This window comes from Suillus fuscotomentosus (genome assembly GCF_016647785.1).
Source record: "Suillus fuscotomentosus strain FC203 chromosome Unknown F5891scaffold_6, whole genome shotgun sequence".
Lineage (NCBI taxonomy): Eukaryota > Fungi > Basidiomycota > Agaricomycetes > Boletales > Suillaceae > Suillus > Suillus fuscotomentosus.
The window spans coordinates 1,061,697-1,085,407 of record NW_024539518.1 but is presented as its reverse complement, the minus strand read 5'-3'; the positions used below and the strand labels follow the sequence as shown (position 1 = coordinate 1,085,407).

General features: G+C 48.1%; 8 protein-coding genes and 1 non-coding gene across 9 annotated transcripts; 6 read left to right on the top strand and 3 right to left on the bottom strand.

Annotated features, from left to right (window-relative positions):
- Nucleotides 1-10: 10 nt before the first annotated feature.
- F5891DRAFT_1007511 (uncharacterized protein) lies at nucleotides 11-1,439 on the bottom strand. Its single transcript, XM_041360472.1, has 7 exons — nucleotides 1,163-1,439; nucleotides 1,021-1,107; nucleotides 897-957; nucleotides 773-840; nucleotides 668-721; nucleotides 539-613; nucleotides 11-487 (listed from the first exon to the last, which is right to left on the bottom strand). Exons 1-7 carry the CDS (start codon nucleotides 1,206-1,208, stop codon nucleotides 75-77), a joined length of 804 nt encoding a protein of 267 aa, XP_041231541.1. The 5' UTR covers nucleotides 1,209-1,439; the 3' UTR covers nucleotides 11-74.
- Nucleotides 1,440-2,258: 819 nt separating this feature from the next.
- Nucleotides 2,259-4,059, top strand: F5891DRAFT_943221 (MFS general substrate transporter; the record flags this gene model as incomplete). The annotated part of the gene is made up of 7 exons (XM_041374466.1): nucleotides 2,259-2,344; nucleotides 2,400-2,498; nucleotides 2,549-2,773; nucleotides 2,821-3,271; nucleotides 3,325-3,650; nucleotides 3,700-3,741; nucleotides 3,804-4,059. The coding sequence occupies 7 exons, from the start codon at nucleotides 2,259-2,261 to the stop codon at nucleotides 4,057-4,059; spliced, it is 1,485 nt and encodes a 494-aa protein (XP_041231540.1).
- Nucleotides 4,060-4,404: 345 nt separating this feature from the next.
- F5891DRAFT_1161992 (t-SNARE) lies at nucleotides 4,405-6,430 on the bottom strand. The gene is made up of 9 exons (XM_041365272.1): nucleotides 5,925-6,430; nucleotides 5,851-5,867; nucleotides 5,664-5,793; nucleotides 5,378-5,611; nucleotides 5,221-5,329; nucleotides 5,092-5,168; nucleotides 4,923-5,042; nucleotides 4,784-4,869; nucleotides 4,405-4,734 (listed from the first exon to the last, which is right to left on the bottom strand). The coding sequence occupies exons 1-9, from the start codon at nucleotides 5,946-5,948 to the stop codon at nucleotides 4,593-4,595; spliced, it is 939 nt and encodes a 312-aa protein (XP_041231539.1). The 5' UTR covers nucleotides 5,949-6,430; the 3' UTR covers nucleotides 4,405-4,592.
- Nucleotides 6,431-10,938: 4,508 nt separating this feature from the next.
- Nucleotides 10,939-13,068, bottom strand: F5891DRAFT_634477 (putative argininosuccinate lyase). The gene is made up of 9 exons (XM_041372579.1): nucleotides 12,944-13,068; nucleotides 12,787-12,894; nucleotides 12,563-12,737; nucleotides 12,250-12,501; nucleotides 11,857-12,203; nucleotides 11,720-11,804; nucleotides 11,519-11,662; nucleotides 11,383-11,463; nucleotides 10,939-11,333 (listed from the first exon to the last, which is right to left on the bottom strand). Exons 2-9 carry the CDS (start codon nucleotides 12,849-12,851, stop codon nucleotides 11,088-11,090), a joined length of 1,395 nt encoding a protein of 464 aa, XP_041231538.1. The 5' UTR covers nucleotides 12,852-12,894; nucleotides 12,944-13,068; the 3' UTR covers nucleotides 10,939-11,087.
- On the top strand, nucleotides 13,020-13,091 carry F5891DRAFT_t27. The gene has a single exon. It is a non-coding gene; the product is annotated as a tRNA-Glu (tRNA).
- A 1,184-nt stretch (nucleotides 13,092-14,275) lies between these two features.
- Nucleotides 14,276-15,050, top strand: F5891DRAFT_634652 (uncharacterized protein). The gene is made up of 4 exons (XM_041372580.1): nucleotides 14,276-14,394; nucleotides 14,448-14,578; nucleotides 14,633-14,983; nucleotide 15,050. The coding sequence occupies exons 2-3, from the start codon at nucleotides 14,471-14,473 to the stop codon at nucleotides 14,753-14,755; spliced, it is 231 nt and encodes a 76-aa protein (XP_041231537.1). The 5' UTR covers nucleotides 14,276-14,394; nucleotides 14,448-14,470; the 3' UTR covers nucleotides 14,756-14,983; nucleotide 15,050.
- A 1,863-nt stretch (nucleotides 15,051-16,913) lies between these two features.
- Nucleotides 16,914-21,061, top strand: F5891DRAFT_1007453 (armadillo-type protein). Its single transcript, XM_041360471.1, has 11 exons — nucleotides 16,914-17,367; nucleotides 17,428-17,932; nucleotides 17,991-18,094; nucleotides 18,145-18,206; nucleotides 18,266-19,061; nucleotides 19,117-19,265; nucleotides 19,317-19,647; nucleotides 19,711-20,240; nucleotides 20,301-20,404; nucleotides 20,451-20,602; nucleotides 20,652-21,061. Coding segments are annotated over exons 1-11 (2,928 nt in total). The 5' UTR covers nucleotides 16,914-17,366; the 3' UTR covers nucleotides 20,846-21,061.
- A 97-nt stretch (nucleotides 21,062-21,158) lies between these two features.
- On the top strand, nucleotides 21,159-23,207 carry F5891DRAFT_1007393 (uncharacterized protein). Its single transcript, XM_041360470.1, has 8 exons — nucleotides 21,159-21,319; nucleotides 21,375-21,458; nucleotides 21,510-21,570; nucleotides 21,618-21,709; nucleotides 21,758-21,811; nucleotides 21,861-21,935; nucleotides 21,989-22,626; nucleotides 22,777-23,207. The coding sequence occupies exons 1-8, from the start codon at nucleotides 21,280-21,282 to the stop codon at nucleotides 23,056-23,058; spliced, it is 1,326 nt and encodes a 441-aa protein (XP_041231535.1). The 5' UTR covers nucleotides 21,159-21,279; the 3' UTR covers nucleotides 23,059-23,207.
- F5891DRAFT_1007391 (DASH complex subunit Dad4) lies at nucleotides 23,208-23,696 on the top strand. The gene is made up of 3 exons (XM_041360469.1): nucleotides 23,208-23,307; nucleotides 23,363-23,407; nucleotides 23,459-23,696. The coding sequence occupies exons 1-3, from the start codon at nucleotides 23,248-23,250 to the stop codon at nucleotides 23,570-23,572; spliced, it is 219 nt and encodes a 72-aa protein (XP_041231534.1). The 5' UTR covers nucleotides 23,208-23,247; the 3' UTR covers nucleotides 23,573-23,696.
- Nucleotides 23,697-23,711: the final 15 nt, after the last annotated feature.

The window sequence follows — 23,711 nt, the reverse complement described above, 5'->3', positions numbered from 1 at the left end:
CAATGCGAAGTTTACGGTATCAAATAGATTGATCGATTACTAGTACGTTAAATCTAAGTGGACTACAATGACAGTTACATGCACCAAGGTGGTAAGGGTTTTGACAATCGTCCTGACCTGCGAGCATTGCTTTCAATTTGTACAGAATCAACGAATGATGGCACAAGAGATACGTGTCGCTGAGGAGACTGTTTACCGAGTGCTCCTGGTTGCGGATGTAAATCACGACGTGGCATGGCAGTGACCGTGAGCGGAGATGGAATATTCGCCTCCGGACGTGAGAAGGAGTCAGATGACAAGGTGCGAAGGGGTGACATCGAAGCCCGAATGTCGAGAACAGAAAAATGGGAAGAAGCAATCGCCATTTCTGGGTCTACCACGAGAGGAGAGCCTGTATCCGTATAGACTTTTTCGCGCGAATCAACCGCCACGGGTATCCTCGACTGGCGGTAAACCATGGCAGCAAAGTGGCTAGCATATAAAATAACTACGCAGGCTGTAAGCAATTGTATCCATGAAAAGTTAGCTTACAACTGACGTATGACAGGAATTATCCAACAGCCCACGAGCATGTAAATATTGATCAACTTGCAGACACCTTGCTGGTCGGTTGCTGAGGTCAAATTAGAACGGTACGTAGAATTTGAGGTATCTGTATCAGACGTACTTTGATCTGGGCATTGTATTTGAGGATTCCAGTAAGTGAAAGCGACAGCAGATCCTGGGAACAAATCATGAAGGGGTGTCACAGAACCGCTTACAGGTACCTCACCTATTTGTCCTATTGCAACTAATAATAGGCGAGCGGCATCTAACCACACTCGAAACTCCAGTAGCAATCTGCAATGCAGTACTTGTCAAGTACTGCTAATGTGGCAAATGTGAAAATTACCCACAGGAAAGGTAAAATTAAGATCGTTGTCGCGTTGGTCAAGAGGAATACAGCGGTTAACGACCCTGATCAATAAGGGTCTCATTTCAGCAGACATTCAGCACGATGATGGTGATTGGATTGCTTACGACTGCAGCGGTCAGATATGTCCCAGCGGGCGTAAGCTTGGACTGAAAGAAGTACAGTCCACAGAAGGCTAATGAGAATGATACAGGCTGATCAGACTGGTGATCAGACATTTACGGAGTGATCGAATGAAGTGACACGAACTGAAAGCTACAGCCCGAACCTTGAAAAATACAGGAAAAAATTCCATGATAAATGTATACAATGACTGTTGTCGTAGCCGTCCGTGCGTTCGATGAAACAATGCAAGATATTAGAAAATGTCAAGTATAGACGAGAACACCTCCAGAGGTGGCTCGAGAGAGGGACGTTGGAAAGCACGGGAACAGGCGAATATCTACATGCATCGCAGAATATAAGAAAGACTGTGAACAAAAAGCTCTGGCTTCCGAAGAAGAATTCGCTTGTGGACGTTCGTGTTAACACACCTCTTTTGTTCGCTGTTCCCTATTTGTACAAGGTGTATCGTTAGTACAAAGTACTTGTCGTAAATTTCCCCAGTTACACAGACTTAATTACCCGAAGACAACTAGGCTGATGATCATGCTATGGATGATTACAAAACTGCGATGGGTAAAGTAAGTTCGAACTCGATAAAACAACGTATTAGAGTAGAGTATGATGAGAAACAAGTATTTGGACATTGGATGGGCTGCACCTAGAGAGCTAATTAAATATGAATATGCAAGAACATCGTCCAACTGCGCCGGCACATCAGCATCAGCACTCTTGTCATCCTTCAATGCGAGCAATATTAATGTCGTATCCTTTGTTGCTTTGAAATAAGCTGCCAGTGCTGGGACCTTCCACTTCGAGTTTCGGCATCATGTTTCCCTCTGCAACCGAATGCAGGATGTACACCGAAGTCATTCTCCCAGGGAAAATTAATCGGGATAATATGCATAATCAATTAAATCCTCAACGTTGCAACCAGCTGGATGTGATCGTTTATACACAGCTGCCAGTGTAGTCGATTAGGCTGAATCATTGCGTGGAGATGTAGCTATGCTGATGATGATAATGCCATAGAAGAAACCAAGGTCGCATGGAGCTGTATTATCCACCGTTAGAACTTGAAGAGCAGTATGGAATTTCCCGATCGGAGGGCGGCCCCGCAGCCTAAACTTATCAAGCACTTCAAGCTGCAGCACATTGGCCGTGGCACTCACATTCATTGTTGATCCTCTCATTCAAACAGCCCATTTCATGCAACGGAATACCGTCCAGTACATTCTATAACATGCCTCTTTCTGTACAGCAGACTCAAGGTACTCATTTGCGTCGAGTTCGGCTCGCCTTCGCTTGCGTGTCCATTGCTGCCAATGCGTCTGTCATACTACCCTTGCGTGACCAGCCTCAGAGCTGATTTATATCATTATAGACTTTGTGGTGGAAGTGTTTTTACATTTTCCCTCATGTCACCTGCTTTGGTCGATCACTTGAAGTTGACTCAACCTCAACTGACGACCATAGCTTTGGCGTAAGCATCTTTCAGATCATAACTTGAATAATAGCTAATCGGCTTTCCAGCGGGATGATGGGCCAATATCCCTTCGCAGCCATGATAGGCAAGGTTGTCGACAAGTACGGTCCTTGGGCCTGTTCCATCATCGCCAGTTGCTTGTTCTTCGCAGGCTTTGGATTATTCGCAAAGGAAATTGCTAACACACCAGATGATATCACTGTACCTTCATCATCCACATTCCATCATCTTACCGTCTACTTCTTTATCGCGGGACTTGGAACTGCCTTCTCGTTAGTTGCTCACTTTCTCAGGAGTTTTGATATTTATCATTGTCTAGATATTTCTCTTCCATATTTGCTGCCTGTAAGAACTTCCCGGATTTCATCGGCATAGCATCTGGAACGAGCATCACCTTGTTCGGCTTATCGCCGATGTTTATATCAATACTGGCTTCGAGGTTCTTTTCCCATCCCGACGAAGGTCTTGATGTCACGCGCTTCTTACAATTCCTGGCCCTTTTTTGCGGTGCTGTTCATTTATTCGGTGCCTTTACTCTCCATATTATACCTCTCCCTGAAGATCCTACAAGTGTTGTCTCGGAGGATCCAGAAGGGTCGGTCCACATTGACGAGCAAACAGCTCTTCTCCATGGAAAGCGCGGTCGTATTGCTGAAGTCGAGACTGGCGTTGTCGTTGCTTCCCCCACCAAGGGTAGTTCGGTAGTTGACCTTGTCAGAGACCGTTATTTCTGGGCCCTGGCATCTGTGTTGTTTGTGATATTAGGTTCTGTGAGTTTGCTCACTCATATCACTGGATTGATCTTTACTTCTGGCTTGGCAAGAGCGAAATGGTGATATCCAACATTGGCACAATAGTACTTTCTCTTGCATCACAACCTCCAAGCACAATCGGAGCTCCATCTACTGATGTAGCAACTGCAACGCAAGTCCAGTTTCTTTCTATTGCCAACACACTCTCTCGGCTGGTTGTCGGACCTTTGGCGGACTTCGTGTCTCCTACAGCCACTGCATCTGGTACCCAAAGTATCTCCCGCAAGCGCCATGTCAGCCGTGTGGCATTTCTCTTCTTCTCGGTACTGGTGCTTGCATTTACCTATTTGTGGATGGTACTCGGCGTAAAGTCACAAGTGGACTTGTGGGCTCTTAGGTCAGTGACAACACTTTGAACCCAGTCAGCACTCTCATCAGGTTGTTAGTATCGGCGCTGGGGTCGCTTACGGTTCAGCTTTCACAATTTTGTATGTTCCATTAGTTCCTTTTTCAGTATGTTCTCGTTGACGCTCTCTGGCGTGCCCTATAGACCGAGTCTGGTGTCGTCTGCGTGGGGTATAGACGACCTCGGACGCAACTTCGGCATTCTAACCTATGCTCCTTTTCTCGGTGCTCCTGCGTTCTCATACTTCTATGCCTTCAATGCCGCAAGCCACTCGAGTGATGGCGCTGTCTGTAAAGGCATTGAGTGCTGGAGTACGACCTTTTCATGGTATACTGCGGTTACTATCGTGGCGTGCGGTGTCACTGGATACCTCTGGCGCAGTTGGAGGGACCAAGTGTAGTCCACATCAGTGCATGTAATTGGCAATGTCTATTATGTAGGTGTCTGCGCGATATTTTACATTTGTCCAGTGTCTCAACTGTCCAGCGCAGATAGTCAAAATACTCTGGTTACATGGACTGTACGTGTAAAGTTGTGTAAAGTACTATGTCGAATTGTTGTTTGTACGACCCTTCAAAGCTTCACATGTCACATGCAGCCTTGTTCCAAATGTATTATTTCGGTGCCATAGCATATCACAGCTTCGTGGGTGAGCCTGAAAAGAACCCCCGTCGAAATGCAACTTTGCGTGTCGCATTCGCGGTATAATCCATGCTGCGCTTAGGTCTGGATTTCATGGTCCGTCTTTCAAAATGTCTTGATACCAATGTCATTGTGCAAACTGTAACAATAGAAACCCAATGTCCAGTAGACTGATAGTAGAAAAAATAGATGTAGTAAAGAGCGTGAACAACCAGTGAAGTGATAGGTTATTAAATGAGGTGGTGCAATAAGCATGAGATGGCAAACGCAGACAAGTCATAAACAGAGGTTTTACTTGGCACTACTTTGCTTGACAACGACGACGACGATAATGGCAATGATTGCGATGATGAGAAGTAACAGGAAGAAGCAAATCCATCGCTTTTTACGGGCTGAGCGAGCAGAGTTGACAGCTTTTCCTGTGTGTTGAAGGCTGCAGAAACATTTAGAAATTGTACAACTATTCCAAGGAAAACATTTACCCGGCTTCCGTGTCTTTCTCAACGGTTTCTGCTGCTGCCTGAATCGTGTTGATAGTTTCGTCTTGTTGTTCTACCAACATACTCATCTGAAGATTTTGAGAGATTAACAGCCAACTTGACTAAGAATATCAGGACGCACATCGTTGAAAAGCTGAGCAAGTTCTGCAATGGTCTGCTCAATGCGCTTGATGTCCTGGTGTCGCTCCTGCACCTCCCGGTATGCTGCCCTTGATTCGCCATATCGGCTGGAGTTCATCAACTAGCACACAAATGAGATTATGTTGGAAAGAATAAATCAGGCTACTCACAGCTTGGCTGAATATTTGCCCCCCATTCTCGTCGTTCACAACGGCCCGAACTTCTTCAGGCGTAGCGTCAGGCTTAACTAAAGGTTGTTGACTATGAGTGACGGACAAAGAATAATGCATTCATCCCACCAATCTTGAACTGTCTCTCCATTCGCTGCTTGTACTTTTGGCGATACTGTTGCTCAACAGTCTGATAGGATTGGATGGCATCAACGAACTTCGACTTGACGAGAGCCGTCTAGGAGACAATTTAGTCACTTCTTTGCTATTGTAAAAAGCATCACACTTGTTGTTTGCGGATCTGGCCATCACGCCCGCTGCCTCCCTGCCTCTCCAAGTCCTTTACACGGCGCTTGAGTGTTGCACTCAGAGCACTGGTATCCTCCACGAGTTCTTGTAGCTGAGAAGCATTGCGTTGCGCAGCAGCATCATCTGTGTTGTTCAGTGAACGAGAGTGCAACTCGTCAATGCGAGAAACGTTGACGTTGAAAGTCTTGATAGTGTCTTGAATGGATGAAATCTAATTGCAATACATTAGTTGGCTAACTGCAGCCACGACAAAAAGCGCTTACCTCGGCATAAAAATCTGACATGCTGTCGCCTCCCGAAGTCAGGTTTGTTGAGCTATCCCGCACGTCATCCATTTCGTACGCATGGTCGTCTTGTCTAACATATGGGTTTTGTCTTTGGTAGCTAGGAATACTGTAATCCCGTAAAGTCAGAAGAACCCGTATGAAATTGGACGACAGGCAAACTCACCCGCCCTGTTGCTGGGCCTGTAGTGCAGAATACGTCAACTACGCACTCCTGATGTGAAAAAAGGAGAAACGTACTCTCATTGCCGCCAACCTGTCCATGTTATGTCGTCAAGGTGTGTTGAAAGAAGGTAGGCGTGTTTTGGAAAAATCAAGGTGAGGTGAATTTATGAGTTGCTTAAATATATAATTGCGTAGATGAACACGTTAAACTGCGGTCTCCCGATGTTGGATGAGTGCTCGCTGGAGTAAGATGAGTGGTGAAACGAACCGAGTACAGCCACAAGTCGCAGCAAGCACATGCCGGATGTAGTTGCATTTTTACGCTAAGGTCTCGCGGTGATTAGGCAAGCGGAGTCCCCCAGCTCCATGCTCGGGGGACTCGTTGAATTTTATTGCGAAACCGAGAGACGAAGTACTGTACATGATAGCACAGAGTGTAGAAGACGCGGGTCTCGAGGAAAAAACGTGCTCAAGTGAGCAATAGAAAAGCTCCGGTGGGAGAAAAGATGAAAGTGAGAGCCGGATGTGCGAAGGAGAAGCGCGAAAGAGAAGATGTGAGCGACGGAGGCGCGAAGGACATGCTAAAGGGCCTATTTTTTTTTTTTTTTTTTTTTTAATATGCGGTGTTGTCTTTTGCTTTCTGGTCTTGGTGCCGTTTTCTTATTTGAAGAAGCAGATCCTTGTCCTGAATGACACGCGAGATGTCTCATGTCATTTGTGTGGTCCGTGCGGACCCGTGTAACAGTGCGTTCAGCAAGAATGCATGTTGGCGTATATATTTTTTGAATTCGTCCGATGACCACCGCCCTGCAGCTTGAATAAGATCAGGCGTCATACCTGCTATAGCCAGTGCAGTGGCTCCTCCTGCTCTCATCGAGTGACCCGACATGGCCGAGCCACAATATTGGCGCAGACGCCGAAGAAACCAAGAGCGTGTGGGAATCGAACCAGCGCTTGTCAACCACAGCGCTGGGCGAGAGGGAAAAGACCCGTCTCTGAATGCGAAGTAACGACGTAACACCGGCAGTGGGTCGTTGTCGAGAACGGAATCCGATAACAAGAGGATGGTGCTCCCAGTCCCCAAGCCATCGTTCTTCTGATAAGGTAGCGTGTAGGAGATGCTTCTTGCCGTGATGGAGAGAGTGTGTCGGAGAGGGACTTTTCTGTAAGATTGATGCTTCACTGCATCAGGCCAAGTGAGTTCTCCCAGTCGTTGCAGAGTCAGAAACCCAGTGAAAAGCAGAGCTAAGAACAGACTATTGTCGTGCTCTAACTCTAAACCGAGCTTCCTTTGGACCTGCTGCAAGTCGTCGATACTCAAAGGTAATTTCCTTTGTACCGGTTTTGACAAACGGCGTTTGCAGCCACGAAGTGTCCGTACGACTAGCGATGAACGTCGAGCCGCACGGACGTCAGGATACGTGTCTTCGAGTCGACTCGAGATTCCTGAAAGGTAAGAGTCGACGGAGCGTGGTTCGATGTGATGCGATAACCAAACCACGTAAAAAGATAGTGTATCAATCGTTGGATCGATTGGCAGGTGATGCAGTCGACAGAAGGTGATGTATGAGTTCAGATGCGAGTTGTACACAGATGCTGTTGTTGAGTCAATAGCGAAACCAAGTGCTACTGAGCGCTCGTACAAGAGGCGCTCAGGTGTCCAAGCTTCCCTCAGAGGTTGCCTGGACGATGAAGATACATTCATCATTTTTTCGCTGCCCCCAGCGCATCTCGAGGGGGTTCGAAATCGAAGAAGCTCGCGGCAGGAGCTATCTCCAATACACGTTCGTTCTGGAATCGCGAAAGTGCGTCGGCTACCCTGTTCTCCGAACCAGGGATGAATTCGACACGCAGGTCTACTTGATACTCCAGCAGGACGTCCACTGCCGCTAGAATGATGGAGTTATAAGGGGGATGAGCACGAAGTGAGTTAAACATTGCTACTGTGTTGGAATTGTCGGTGTAAATGAGCATCCTAGGTGGGCTTTCCATCATGTTCGGTATGGCATGAATGGCCGAACACACTGCGAGGGCCTCGAAGAAGAAGATGGTGTCTTTGGGAGCTTCAATGGGCAATGGCGACTGACCGGCGAAGTTCTCGTGAGGAAACCATAGACCCATTCCTAATCCTGATGCGTCCGTGTAGACTACTACCACGTCCTCAGACAGTGGGTTAAAGTCCAAGGCTTTGTAGAATAGTAGCCCGGGCAGCTTCTCCATATGATCTGCCATCCAGTTCAATTCGAAGATGATGCCATTGTTGACATGTAGACGAGCGTGTGGTTGGTCTTTCCCTCGTATCTTCTCGTAGATAGCTGAGAGTCCAGGCTTGAGTAATGGAAAGACGTTAAAACTCCATTCACACCACCCCGCGAGTTGTTGATACTCGCGAAGTGTCCACCGAAAGTTCCTTCCGCCGAATTGACGCAAGTGCATCACCAGCTCGTCTTTCTTGTGTGAAGGTAAGGTAGCCGACATGGCATTAGGGTCGACTTCGAAGCCTATGACTGTCAGAGGACAACCAAAGACTTGCTTTGGACGATCATGAGGGACACCAAGTTCGTCCCAGAGACGTAGTAGTCGAGTTTGCTTTTCCGGGTAGAAACATTCATAGGGTTCATAGTATAACGTTTTCCCCGCGAGTTCGAATGAAAAAGAGTCGTCCATATATAACTTGAGTGCCTCAATTAACGCGTGATGGATAGCGATCCAAGCGACCAGGGACATGAAAGAGATCCAAACTTTGGGGGATCCTCTTCCTCCAAAGTTGTTATTACGGTCTACATGGCGTTGTCCTCGTACCGTTAGCACCTGCTTGGTCTGCCACAGCGGATGCATTGGTAACCTACGAAAAGCTTGCGAGACGTCCGATTTGAATAGAACTAGTTGTTCATGAGGGTGCTGTTGCCGAAACTGAAGCAGCGACGCTCCCAGCGAATGTAAACCATCGAGCTTAGTTCCTTTGATGGCATCTGAATCGATCATGGAGTTGAGCGAGAATTCACCAGCAGTGTGGTCCACGACGAGACGTAGCTTATCAGAATTAGGTTTGGGAACAGTATGCATCGGCACACTATACATTCCAGGAAGTAGTTCCGTTCCGAAACTTTCAGATACTCGTCCCAGTCTTATTTCTTCTTCAAGCTGCTCATCAATGAATCTTTGTTGCTCTTCAGTCTTCGTGCAAGTGCGCATAGAGTTATCGTTAACGGAAGGGTAGGCTTCATCCGAAGCGTCGGCCCATGGCCAGAATCCTTCTCGAAGTGCTCGGCACACCGAAAGAACAAAGGGCTGATTAGGGTGGTTTTTCAACAGGCATTGAAACCGATCAACGTTGATTGGTGTTATTATCTTGAAGAGTTCTGGGTGAGCCGCGACCGTGTGGGCAGCATCACTATCTGCTAAATAAGCGGGCGCAGTTGGTACAGGGTCCGCATACTCTGTAGACCGAGCAGTTGGGCTGAACGAGGCGTCTAAGGGGGACCAAACCAAACCTCGACGAAAACGCGGACGTTTGAGATATGCCTCATGTTGATTTTGACTTGGTTTGATCTTCGTTATGCTTTGATCTGACATGACGGCGTCCACACAACCGGCCGTCCTGTTCAATGTTGCAGATATGGGCGTAGCGACAAGTGGCAGCGCTGCGGGTGCATTCGCCACTATTCCATTTGCGACATGGTTCTCTTTTGACGAGAAGATCTCGTCCTGCTCCCGTGGCTTTGCTAGATTCTCCCGAGTCATTGTGTAACCTTCCTCCGGCAGAGAAATGGGAGCTGTAGATGTCTTTGAAGCATTCAAAGTCGGACAACTCATACCTTCGAGTGTTTCCGACTCTAAATCTGACTGATTTGTCATATCGGAGGACGCGTCCATGGTAACTCTCCAATTGTTGGTCGAACTGCTCGTTGATGTGCTCGGAGTAGGCGTTAAGTTCAGCCTGTCTGAACGGGAAAGCGAATTTGAGGGCTCGTGCAGCCCTGTTCCATGCCGCGTTCCATTGGCCTTGTGTAGTGATCTTCTTCGTGGCCGTCTCTGATACTCCATAGGTGAGCTCAATGTCCCCAATGGTCTCCTTGTGCTTGTCAACGGCTCGTGAAGTGGTGATGATGGTGTGGATGGCGTCGAGATTGATGCTTCGTCCTGCAACAATGTCCGCCCATCCTGACTCGTGAAATTCTGGGCTGCGTTCATGGTACATGAGTTTGAGCTTAGCTTGTTTCTGATCCTGTGCCCAGTTCTGTAAGATGCGGATGGTGAGTTTGAGATTGGGTGATAATGGTTTGGCGGGTTCTTCGAGGACTGATGGCTTAAGTTCAAGACAGGTAAAGTCGAGCTTTGCTCGTTTTCGAGCAGGTTCTCCTGGCTCAATGCTAACATCCCGACTCCTAATCTCTGCTGGAGACTCCTTTTCGAACCGCGAGTTCGACGTTGGTTCAACCGAACGTTCTCTAGCGGCTCCGGCTCCTGCTCCTCTGTAGTTGGCTTGGTCTTGCTCCGACTCCCATTCGTCGAGCATTCCGAGGTAGATAGCCGCAACCGTAATGGGATTTTCACCTGATCCAAGGGGTAGACTTTCTTTGATGATTGTGGAGATGACGTAGGAAGCTTCAAACTTTGTGCACTTGCATGCTTTAAACTCTCTGACGACGTCAAGGCACCTCTTCGCCACGTCTTGTTGGGGTAGATGCGCTCCATCAGTGTCGGTCTCAACCGAAGTCCCTCGCATTCCTGGTCCCCTAAGCGAAGATTGTGTTTGCGACGAGTTGGCGGCATTGTTATTTGAGGTACTCGGGTCTGACATATGTTTTGGAAGTATGACCGAATTTCAACAGCGTTTAAATTCAAGTTTTGACGAAAAATATATAGAGTAGATAGTGCAGAACGTGCACGAGCAGAAGTGCTTTAGGGGACAAGTGTGCGACGTGAAAACGGATCACGTCAGTTAGACACTTAAATATCCAGATGGAAAGGGGCCTGTAAGAATGACGCTGAGTCATGAGGCTTACCAGCATCGTGAATCGATTCAACTTGGTTAAACAAGTTTAACCCCGATATAAAAACAAACCACAAATGCAGTACTCTAGGGTTGTGCTAGCGGTTCAGCTTGGCGCTCTCCCACTGGCAGACACAGGTTCAACGGTTGTACGGGTCTCAGGGTCCAGTTACAAGGCTCTTATTTTATTATTGAAGTCACGGCGATTGGCATCAAAGTGACCAAATGTACAGATTTCGGAACTATTTTTGGCCAAGCGCTGCTCGCAGGACCGCGATCTGCCTGTCCAGCGTCTTGCGGCTTGGTCCACCAATAGATGACCTTCTCTCAACACTGGCTTCGAAGTTGAAGACTTCGACCACATCGTCAGAGAACCTTTCGTGTAGACCCTTGTAGTCCTCGACAGACAATTCATTCAACTGGCATTTCCTAGCCTCGGCCAAAGCAACAGCACGGCCAGAAACGTGATGGGTCTCACGGAAAGGCACCTATTTGGTCGTCAATAAGTAATAACTGTAAGTCCAACAGAATACAAACCCCTTTCCGGACGAGATAATCAGCAAGATCGGTAGCAAGGACATCCATAGTCAGTGCTTGTTTCATCTTTTCGCCATGGACCTGTTTGACCATCATGTCATCGAGTGCCATAGAAATACAGTGAGATCAGACAGACTTCCATAGTCGCTATGACACCCTCCGTGATCTTGAGCGATGCAGAAATGTTGTCGACAGTGTCAAATAGTGGTTCTTTGTCTTCCTGAAGATCCTTATTGTATGTCGACGGTAAACCCTTCAGCGTCATCATGAATCCTGCCATCTAGGAAAGTGGTTGTGCTCGTGAAGATGAATTGCATCACAATACCACATGACGTACATCTCCAAAGATGCGCCCAGATTTTCCTCGCAATAATTCAAGAGAGTCTGGGTTCTTCTTCTGGGGCATCATGCTCGAGCCAGTGCTAAGCGCAAGGTAAAACGACATCTCAGGCTGCCGTCCGAATAAATCCATACCTGTATGCATCGCTGAGAGTGACGAAGCCAAACTCGGCAGTGGAATATATGATCAAATCCTCAGCCAGACGGCTCATGTGAATCATAGTGAGGCTTGACCACATCAAAAATTCGACAATGAAGTCACGATCGCCGACCCCCCACATGCTATTTTCGGCAAGTGAAGCGAACCCCAGTTCTTTGGCAAGAAATTCACGATCGATTGAGAATGGATTGCCAGCTAGGGCACCGCTTCCCAAAGGTAGAACGGAAATACGCGGGATGAGTTGATGAAGTCGCTCAAGATCGTTGCGGAACGAAAAGGCGTGCGACAACAGGAAGTGTGACCACCGAATAGGTTGTCCTCGCTGCCTGATCGTGAGTGGCCCCTACGTATGAGAAGCATGCACCTACTTGGAGATGGGTATACCCAGGGAGCAGAATATCTCTCTCCTTGTCTGCACGCTCTACCATGATGCGCACGAGACCTTTGAGACTGGATTGTATGTCATCCACTTCACCGAGAAGCCAAAGGCGCATGTCGGTTGCCACTTGATCATTGCGAGAGCGTCCAGTATGAAGTTTTCCGCCGAGTGGGCCGATCAGCTCGCTTAGTCTGCGTTCGTTTGCAGTATGGATGTCCTCATCATCAGAGGCAGGTCGGAACTGTGACGCAAGGTTATCTAATGAAACACAGGATCGAGTGCCTTATGAATGAGGTATGTACTTGACCAGTTGCCCATTCTCGACCGACAGCATCTAAACCTTGAGTCATTTTGATTTCTTCTTCCTCGGTAAGAAGACCAACACGTCGGAGAGCTTTTGCATACGCAATTGATCCACGAATATCGGCAGCATGCATCCTCTGATCATACTTGAGGGACTGATTAAACGCATGCATCCTTCGAGACCATCAGAATATCAGTGATTCATCGTGAGTCAGATGCGTACAGAGGATCCGTTTTGCCTGCAAACCTCCCGCCCCATAGTTTTTGTTTTGTGGGTTGATCGGTCATCGTGTGTTGACAGAGAAAAGGGCAACCCACGGTGAAGTCTCTCCTAGACAGACCTTTTAAATTGAAGTCAGACAAAAGTTGGTTCCTCTCACAGATGGCAACTGCTGAGAACCTTCCGTTAACTTACGATGCTAACTCATATGCGCAATGTCGAGGACTCATGACACATCGGATATGGTGTAACGGTTAACATTGCTGTCTTTCACACAGCGGCCCCGGGTTCGACTCCCGGTATCCGAATTACTTTTTGTAACCTGCTCGTCAACAGCCTGGCCATACGTATCCCACACGAGTCTATCCCTTCAACGGGCTATTGGCCATCATCAACGAAGGATGCTACATTATGGGGATTTACAAATAAAGTTTGTCCGGGCTTTTTCTCTTGCGAGTACTTGCTTCCTCAAGCGCTAGCTACATCAGCTATAGTACTCCTCAGGTCTACTATTTGAACATACATGTCATTGTCTATGTCTTCAATGGGTTTGCTATCATATCTTCCGTGTTCCAACTGCACCAGATTTTCTCTATTGCCTGTGTTGTACTTCCCAAGTTCCAACCGTGTTGATCAACCCCATGGTTCCTTCACGATGGTCACCAAGCCAGCACCCCCAAGACTCTCAGAAGTACTGATGTACCATTCTCCCACCATGCCATCAAGCACAGCGTGTCTTCAAGGCCACGTGTCTCGCGAGTCCCAGCCTCATTTCGAACTCAAGTACAATATTCCATGTGCACTTATCTCTCGCATTTTGGCATTCCCTCATTAACACTTTGTGACAAGGCAGACCTGAGGAATCTACATAACATTCGACTCTGAGCGGGGATTGGGATGGCATCATGGGGCCTGCAACATGTTCGCTGCGAGCATCCGACCGGGAGCCGGCAGCTTCTGCGGCTGCCTGACTGCAGCCTGAGTAACACATTTACGCCATTCAAGAGTGACATGGCCCTATCGCAGTGCCGCCACGTCACTCAAATTTCAGTGGCACAGCCTACAGGCAATGGTGCCGTGATTCCCATCGTTATGCCATGCATCATGCACTGCAGCACCGGTCCAGCGCTTCGAAGAGCTATACCTTTCACACCAGAGGAGTACCGGAGTCACGTCTGTGACCTCAGCATACTGTACAAGTACTTGGGGGATAGTGTTCGTAAATTTGGGTTGCTGAACGGGCTCTTAGTAACTGCCCGTGATTTTCGAGCGTTTTAGTTGGCTTGTGTGATGTGGCCGATCCGATACTAGAATAGTTGGGTTCCTTCATTCTCTTGCTACCACCGCTGGCTCTCAGCAAGCTCCTTTTATCCTGGTGTTATGCAGACCCGGATCGCTAGAGTAAAGTTCGCCGATTCGGACTCCCGCAGTGTGCCTTTTGCCCCTCCACGCCACGTGCTGGCGGCTATTTTGGGAGGCTTAGCAGTTACATGGCTGACGCGTCGTCGAAGCTGTGCGCCTTATAAGATCGACACACACCTTCCACCTCACCCTCCCCTCCTGCCACCACCATCGTTGCGTATTTGAGTATCCCGCCCCCCACTCTTCACAGTATGTTTCCCCTGTATTGATCTGATCTCGCGCTCATAGTGAATCATTTACAGGTTCTCACTCACTTGCCACCACCATGCCTGCCAAGAAGCGTTGTCAATTCCAGTCTGAGACTCCTTGCAATTCTGCAGCTCTTCGCATAGTTGGCCAGTGCCCACATTGCAGGGCAGATTTTTGTGGCGCAGTGAGTAGATTGCCCATTAGGTCGTGTGCACTTCACCCATCGCAACCTTTTCAGCATCGCTTACCTGAACATCATAATTGCAACAACCTAGAAGATTGCCGACAGCAAGCTTTCGAGCGCAACAAAGCGAAGCTGGAGAGCGAACGCACTGTGGCTTCCAAGATGGCTACTGCATGATGCCCCTCTACGTGCCGACAATATGTCGCTCCACATTAACATTTCTTTTTACTGGCCTCTGCATTATCAGCATGTCCCACATTCCGCTACTTTATAATACTTGGTCTTCTATCTATTGCGTCCCATCTATCCATCCCTTCCCACACTGTGACACTTGTGATACCTCGGTCACCTCTCCGCCAGCTATAGGACGCTCGATCTGTTGTGGGTTGTACTGTTTGTAACTTGGTCTGTAATAGAATTCTCACATACACGTATACATTGACAACGAGATATGTATGTTACATCACTCAGCTGGGCGGAGTTTATGTTGGACTTCTTTGCCTAGGTATCTTTGGATTTATCTTTCTTCACATATGTATTTGTCCGGTTTCTGATCATCGTCATGACGCGCCGTTGAATCATTATCCGCCTTTTTCACATGTCCGATTGGTCGATTCACAGGAATTAAAGTGGTTCGTCACGGTGCGCTTGGAGAGTAGCTGCCCTGAAACGGCATTGATAACGATAAGTTCAGTGGCCTTCCGCTGGCACTTCTCTGACTGCATTCGAAAAGTAGAGCTCAAAACCTTCAGCTTATCAGCCATTTAGGCGTTGGCCCATCCGCACGAATCAAGCGACATGTCAAGGTATGATCTAGATCTAAGACAAATTTTTGGTTACCACAACCTGATTTAGGAGTCTGTCGATTGCGTGATATTCGTGCACGATGTTGCCCTACCCACTGTGGTGAGGGCAAGTCGCAGGCATCTGTTACTTCCTGCCGCAGAATGCGGCGGAGCTTACCTCGGCTAACCAACATGGTACACAGGAGGGCAAGTCTATAATAGTCTTTCTCAAGTTCAGATGGCAGGTAAGTGGCAACCGTCACGATTGCGTCATTGCGCACGGCATTCAAACCCTTTCATGCTCCAGAATTACAGGATAATCCCTTGCTCCATCCGACAGGAGCGTATCAGCTGTGACAAGTGTATCCTGTTCACCGACCGATTGTCGGACTGAGTGTAGCGTATAATTTGGATGTGTCACAGTGTGACAACAAGCCTTCCCCATCACCCAAGATGCGTCCTCTTTACCTGCCATACTCTGAACTCAATCACCGCGCCTATACCGTTCAGGATCGCAAATGATCTTACCCTAACCTCGATCGGTCATCGCGGGTTTACCGGGGACTTGACCGCCGGGGCAAGGCATGGCGTAGCTCATTCATGAATGATATCAAATGACGCTGATACTATTGCAAAGGGGCGCACCGTTAGCTTACAGACCATCTCCGGACCTGGTGCAAATCACATATGACGCTTGTTCCTGGGCACTGGAATGGCCTTCAAGTATGTTAAATGAAAGTGAAAATTTCACTGCAGACCATTTTTAAGGGTGTCGTTACCCGACTTCTGGATCACCTTTTACTACTATTACCCGTGCACTATGGCCGTGCAATTTGATGCCCTACTAAGACAGCGCTGCGCTGTGTGTCGTTCCCACACGCTTGTGCCCATAGTTGACCTCAATCGTGACTCATGCAAGCGGCGACCTCGACGACGACGCGTGGGTGGTACATCGTGGAGAGAAGGACTCCTATGCCCATGTTCGTGTATCAGGTCAGTGGGTCATTAAAGCACTACAGCACAACAAATTGAGTAATATTGGACCTTCGCCAAGAGTACGCGAGTGCACTGTCCTAGAACCTAGTCGTCGGATTTGGCGTGACAACCCTGGCAAGTCAAGGCACATGGTTTGCGCTATTTACATCGGGGCGTATGACATATATCATTGGCATGTTGAGGTGAGTCTGCAGTTTTGATCTGGCAGTCAGACACATTATCGACTAAATTTGCACGTTACGTATGACGCGAAGAACATGCATTGGACGCGTGGACGAGGCGAGGACCGGGCTAGTGAACTGAGAGAACAAAATAAGGATTTTGATGAGTAGTAGGCTAGTATATTGAATGAAATGGGGGATGTGTATGCATGTGGATCACCAATTTTGTATATGTATCGGTATTCGGATATCGTGAGGAAGGAAAGTAATCGAATACGGGGGAACACGCATGGATGTGACGTCAATACGTGCCTTGCTAACTAATATGGACGATGACATCACAAGGAAATTTACAGGTTTGTTGTTCCGATTCTCCGGACTTGCCTAAACTTGATCCCATTTTCCGCGGTGTCAATTCGACTTGTGCAATCTCGCATCTTCCTCGAGCTCTCTTCCGTCCCGGTCTCTTCTTGTTCTTTTCGGCTTCTCTCCATCTTTCTTGTCCTTTCTTGTAATTCTTCGCGTTCTCTTCCGGTACCCACCCTGACTTTTGGCTGACACCTCAATCCTCCGGGCTACTGCTGCTGCTGCTTAATAGAAAATTCACCGTGAATTTACCTTTTCACCACGGTGCAAACTCTCATCTGCAAGCAGTTCTTCAGTAATGCGTTTGTATTATTTTGTAATGAACTTGTGTGCTAAACTAACCAAGATTGACTTGCTGCATTGTGGCCTTGCGTCATTTCTTAATTCGCTCTTTTACTGGGCAGCCCGTTGTCCTCGTGTCCCCCTCACTTCATTCCCCGCGGTCCTTCCTCAAGGGGTCTTATAGAAGGCCTATTCCAAAGTCCGTCCCCATCATTTTTCTATTTCCTCAATGTATCTTAAGCCAACATGGGTAATGTAGTGTCTCTTGTCGATATTCAACACAGCAACCCTGCCTCAGAGGAACCTGTACCAGTAGAACCTGTTTTGGAGGCTTATCAACGTCCTTCGGCTCCTGCAAGGACAACCATTCCTCTTTCTCGTATACATCTGACTTATCCACAGGTGCTTGGCGCCTTTGCGCTACCACTCATTATTTCCCCTTCTCCGGGTGAGAATTCTCCTGATTCGCCTCCACTATCGCCCACGCTTTCCTTCCATACCGCTCCTTCTACACCTGTTACCTCTCCGCAAGGTGAAGATCCACCACCAGATCCTCCGCCTGTTCCTATCTTTGGTAACTCCAGACCGCCATCACCACCACTCATCAATATTCCATCAATCGCGTCTGTTGAAATCGAAACAATACCACCACCCGAGGCCCTTTCATCGCCTGACTTTGCACTAGATTTCACCCTCGATGATGAGGGTTTAAGTACCCTTGAAAAGATATACCTTTTTTCTCGTAGTAGATCAGCGCATCACAGGTAGGCTTTGGGTAGCAGTAGTGCTTACACACTGCTGAGAACAGAGTATCGTGCACAGGGTATTTATTTCACATGCTCTACCAGCATTCCTAGCGCAGGTATCGCCTATAGAGGCTGTCGAGTATGTCCTCCCACTGCTTCCGAGTCTGTCTGTCGATGAAGGTATGTTCGCCGTATATTCCGGGGTTCTCCGGCTTGAATGATATTTCTAGATGAGGCAGTGAAGGAGGCTCTGTCAGCGGAACTTGTTTCCATCATGTGGTGGTTTTTAACGGTCGGTTTACCTCATTATCAATCTTGACCCTGTGACATTCAATTTCATTGCACATGTAGCATTGTCACTTGGTTGAAGAGCCGGGTGGCCCGTCTAATGCCGATTATTCTCCTCAGCCTCAATCTGACGATCAGGTCACGTTAATCTCAGTCCAGGCGTTCACTCCTATTCTAGCAACGCTCCTCCTGAGCTCAAATGGGGTTGTTAGTGGCTCTGCGAGATCTGCCGTTGTTGAATTGTTGGCAAGAATACATAGGGCTGATGATCTGGGAGACCAGCACGCCGATGACCTATCTTACGGTTTTTTCGGGAGACACGAAAGGACCCTGTTCGAAGAAGAGGTCATTCAGCAACTTGTGATAGGCATGGGACGCCTTGAACCAAGTGAAGACGAAATAGATGTGGACGAAGTGTGGTATACACCCGCGGTAGAGGTTCTTCAACCAGATCCTTCTTTACAAGGCAACAGTTCTGTCAATCCGTATTTTCCAAGCACGCACACACCCTTGTCTTCAGCGACGCACAGCTCAGCGACAGCATCGACTCTTTCTAACCTTCCTAGTCCGCCGATTGGTGTACCCCCGCCCTATCTCGAAGCCGAAGTCATTAGACTGGACACATCACCTATGACTATATTATCTCATCAGCTAGAGGATACCGGTCAACACAGTCCAATGCAGTCCACTGAGGGATCCTGGGAGCGCGACTCGATGCCCGCTACGACCCACACTGGATCTGCACATTCAGATCCTGGGTTGGACGGACATGAAAGCGGACAAGACATGGATCTTGGCGAGCAAGCTGCTGTTGGTCGACTATCAAGCATGAGTCTCATTGCTGCCGTAGTTGCTGGGGGTACGTATGATATCAACTTCATCATATAACTCTGTCGACAATTCTTTCCATGCAGGCACGCCGAGGGTCGATACTCAACGTGCTTTCGTGAGAGAAGTTGAACGAGTCGGAAGAGATCCTATTCATTGGGTCAGAAGAGAGGCGTCATTCGCGTTGGGTGCTCTTGCAAAAGCCGTCCCCGATGAGCTTATCATTGGCTCGCTCGTGAGTACGTTGCACTCAAACTTACCATGTTCTTACTACTGGTTCCCGTAGCTTCCGTTGTTTGAATCTCTACGTGCCGATCCCGCATGGCACGTGAGACACTCCTCCCTTTTTGCTTTGCCTGCACTTTTGTCACGTTTGCCATCAGGCTTGCGCCGATCAGTTGCTGTCTCTACCATCATTCCTCTGTCGCGAGACGAATCTGCTCCAGTTCGCACTGGGGTCCTGGAGGCTCTAGGGGAAGTCGTATACACCTTCTATGGCGACAACCGCGGACCACCTGATGATCTTTTACGACTGTTCCTTGGCATCGATAATAACTCCTCACAACGAGAACGTTATGCACATCCTACTCGACGATCGCCATTACAGGTACTGTCTGGTGCGTATTGATGATTCGTCCATCATGTGTGATGATTAACCAATACTTTTCTTGTTCGTGCAGCGAATGCTCCGGTGTTGATGATTGATGACGACCCGGGTCGTCCGCTTGCGTGTGCATTCAACTTTCCTGCAGTAGCAGTTACCCTTGGCAGAGCGCGATGGGGAGAGTTACGGGGACTATACCTCACACTCGCGCAGGACCGCTCACCTAAAGTCCGGCGGACATTAGCTGCTAGTCTGGGTGAATTAGCCAAGATCATCGGACCAGACAATGCTCAACGAGATATGATGAGCCTGTGGTGGGATGCAATGCGATCTGATGACGATTATGAGATTAAATTCAAAGCAATTGAGGCTGTCCCTCTCTTCGTTGAGGCTTTGGGCGAAGGAAGGGCGAGGAATGAGGTGATCACTGGTCTGCTCAATGTATGGGAGGAAGGCTCGTTGCGCAATTGGAGAGCACGTGAAGGCGTCATCAAGATTATCGCTGACCTCGCTGGCGGACCTGAACGACCTGATCACATACATGCACTGTTAAAAAAAGCGCTTGAAGACGACTTTGGTGCAGTGAGGGAAACTGCTATCTCTGTGGTGCGTGGAGACTTGATGAACAGTGGTTCTGATTAACAAGGACTTCGTCCTGCTCTGAAGATCTGTCGAATAGCGCCGCACGACGTCTGGAGAGCTACGCTCAATTTGGTCAACGGAGATATACTTTCGCTAGCTAACTCTCCAATTTTTCGAAGACGAATGACGTAGGTGTATCCTCTACTTCATTCAGCCTTTTACATTGTTCTACAGGTTTGTTGCATGTCAGCAGGCTTTAGTATCCTCAGCAGGTGGGCTATCAATCTTAGTGGATGATGCAAGATGGCACACTCTCGAGCGGTTAAGCAATGATAGTATAGTGGGCGTTCGCATTGGTGTTGCTCGTTTATCTGCGTCGATACTTGGTATGTTTTTGATTTTACACCTTGCACCGCATTTCTCATTCTGCACTAGAAAACGCTTTGCGCGTCACATCCGTAGTGCCCCGGCGAATCTTTGACATGATAGATCATCTGCAGCAGGACTCTTCTGCAGAAGTCCGATCTTATGTTCCTAGTATAGCAGACCTTCAGCAAGGCCGGACAATATTCCCCACCCACTCGGATAGTTTCTTGACCTTTTCCCGCCCACCCCCATTGTTCTCATAGAAGCAAAATCAAGAAGCCCATCTTCCCAATGGCCCCTGATCGAATGTTCGGCTGGATCTCTGTCGCTCTTGACACCTTTCCTCGAAGTCGCCATCGGTGTATAATAACTTTGTTCTGGACTCCCATCTGTCTGACTTCATTTACCTTGTTATTACTCAATCACCCATTTGTATTCTAAAGTTCATCTGTTATAAAAGTCAAACGCATTTTCCCAGACATGATAGTCAGTATTGCGGGGAAGTGTATTTGTGAATGTTTGAACAGCGGTGCCGCGGGCTTTGTAAATCGGGCATGGGAGCTGATCATGAGTTAACGCAAGACGGCATTCTTACACAAAGCTGGATCTTTGTGAATCAGTTTCCCTTGCTCGTTTCATCTTCCGCCGTGCGGTTTGATCTCGCATATGCCCTCCTAAAATTCTATCGATATCAAAAATGAAGTCTACTATGCTTTTCGCTCGTTATGTTCTGTTCGGTATGCCTTGATTCTCTCACCTTTGGGCGGTTATCACATATCCTTCGCCTGATAGGTCTTTTCGTCGTCTGTAATGCCATCATATGCAGCGTTGCTGTATGGAATCACAGCCTCGTCCAAGTTACAGGAGGCCAGACTGGTACGTAGTCATTCATATGGGTCATCACACCACTCTAAGCTCCGTCCTCAGTGCAAGTCGATGTCTATCTCATATTCTTGGGCGCTTTTAGCCTTACTTTTATCTTTCCAATGCAAGTGTCTTGTGTCTGTCTTTCCCAGATACTGACCTCTCTCCTAGTATTTTCGCCGACTTACTATGTACCGATCCACTCTCTGCGCGAGTGTGGTTCGAGTGCGTATGGGTGACGATCATCTGGCTCATGCAATTAGGTGCGCTCCTTCGTGCTTATCGAGATATATGTCTCACTTTTACTTCAGCTGGTGCGGCCGCTGTGACCGCAATTGCGCCGCATATTCAATGCTCCGCCCAAGGTTGAATCCATCATCTTTTTACTGAGCAATGTGCTAATTATGCATCTAGCTACCGAAGTGAATAACAATTCCTGTTTGTCGACCAAGGTTCTTGTAGCTTTTACTTGGATTTGTACTATCATATGTATGTGTCCCAGATTTTCTCATCTAACCTTGCTAATTAGCTCACTGTACTAGTGCTTCTGTATCTGTTTCTTCTATTCGTGACAGCGGTTACGACACAATGGACCGATCCAGGCGTATGGCATCACAATGTTCGTTATCTCCGCATGGAGTCCACTCGGCAATGTCTGCCTAGTGCCCAGAACTCGCCGATAACTCCTCGTTTCGTCAAAGGGCGTGGAACATCGGAAGTCCATAAACCTCGCTCGCCTCGCCCAGTTGCTCCGAATCCGGTCTATGGATATCGTGCTGGACTTGGTCCTGAGTACGAGATCGAACATTATCGCCCACATGAGACACAACATAACCCCGTAGATTCCGCCTTGTCACTGCGTGAAACGATGCCTGCTCACTCTGTATTATATCCTTCCCCTGCTCGTGTTTACTCGCAAAGAATTCGTGGTTTGATTCCTCCAGAGATGGATCTTCCACCGTTACCTTCTCGACTTCATACGGCCATCACCTATTCAAAGTCGGTCCATTCATCAATATCGGCGCATAAGGCGCGAGCATCGTCCCCATCTCCATCACACCCATCTTCGTCGCCGTTTGACTGGCCGCGAGCAAACTCTATGGAACAACCTTTCAGGACAAAGAGGAAACCACCACCCAGCACCTCGCACTCGGTCCAGTCATCAATATCGGCACAGGAGGCGCAAGCATCGTCCCCATCCCCATCACCCCCATTTTCGTCACCGTTTGACCGGCCGCGAGCAAATGCTATGGAACAACCTTTCAGGACAAAGAGGAAACCACCACCCAGCACCTCGCACTCGGCCCAATCATCAATACCGACGCAGGAGGCGCGAACATCGCCCTCTCCATCGCCTCCATCTTCATCACCATTTGATTGGCCGCGAGCGAATGTGATGGAGCAACCAATTAAGACAAAGAGAAAACCGCCACCCAGCGCTTTCGAGTTTCCGAAACGAAGCGCTCAGGCTCCGTCGGAGCCCTTTTCTGATGCTCCTCCTGATTCATTGACACATCCCCGTACTAGACGGCCTTCTGGTCCTCGCGTGCGGCCACCATCAGCTGACGAGACACAGCATCCTACTCCCCATTTGGCTCGCCCCGCGTATTGATAGATATATATACGATGGGAGCTGACAGCGAACTTTGAAGTTGAGTTAGAAAGTCGAGTATATCTATATGATACTTGCTAGAACAAGATAGTTTTGTGAGCTGTAAAGGGTTGGCCCAGAGAGGAAATTGAATATTGTTTGTCCCGTCTGTCATCATCACAAGTTTACAACACAGCAGTACTATAAATCATGGAGAATCCTCACGCCGAACGACAAGCAGTTTTACTAGAGCGTATTCTCAAGAACGCTGTGGGTCCTATCTATATCCGATATTAATCGACCATGCTCATATCAGTACTAACAGTCAGCGTGCACGGAGATGATCCTCGAGCTAAATCACTGTGTGGAGGTGTGTCTTGTTGCGACTCAAATGCCCAGTGTCATCAAGAGTCAATTGCAGGAAATACTTCGGGCCAATGCTTCTGTAAAGATTGCAGCAGATTTGACGACGAAATACCGCAAAAATGTCCAGTATAATCTAGCAGCGACAACTTTGCACTCAGAGGCTTCATAACCATCCAAGTTGTGGAGGATCGTTTACACTCATCGCCGGGTTAGAAAACGTCTTCGATTCCCATTAAACAGTGTCCAAGAGTACGATATCGAGTCGGTGATCGTGCTAGCCCCCACCGGAGCTTGTACTCACATTCTAC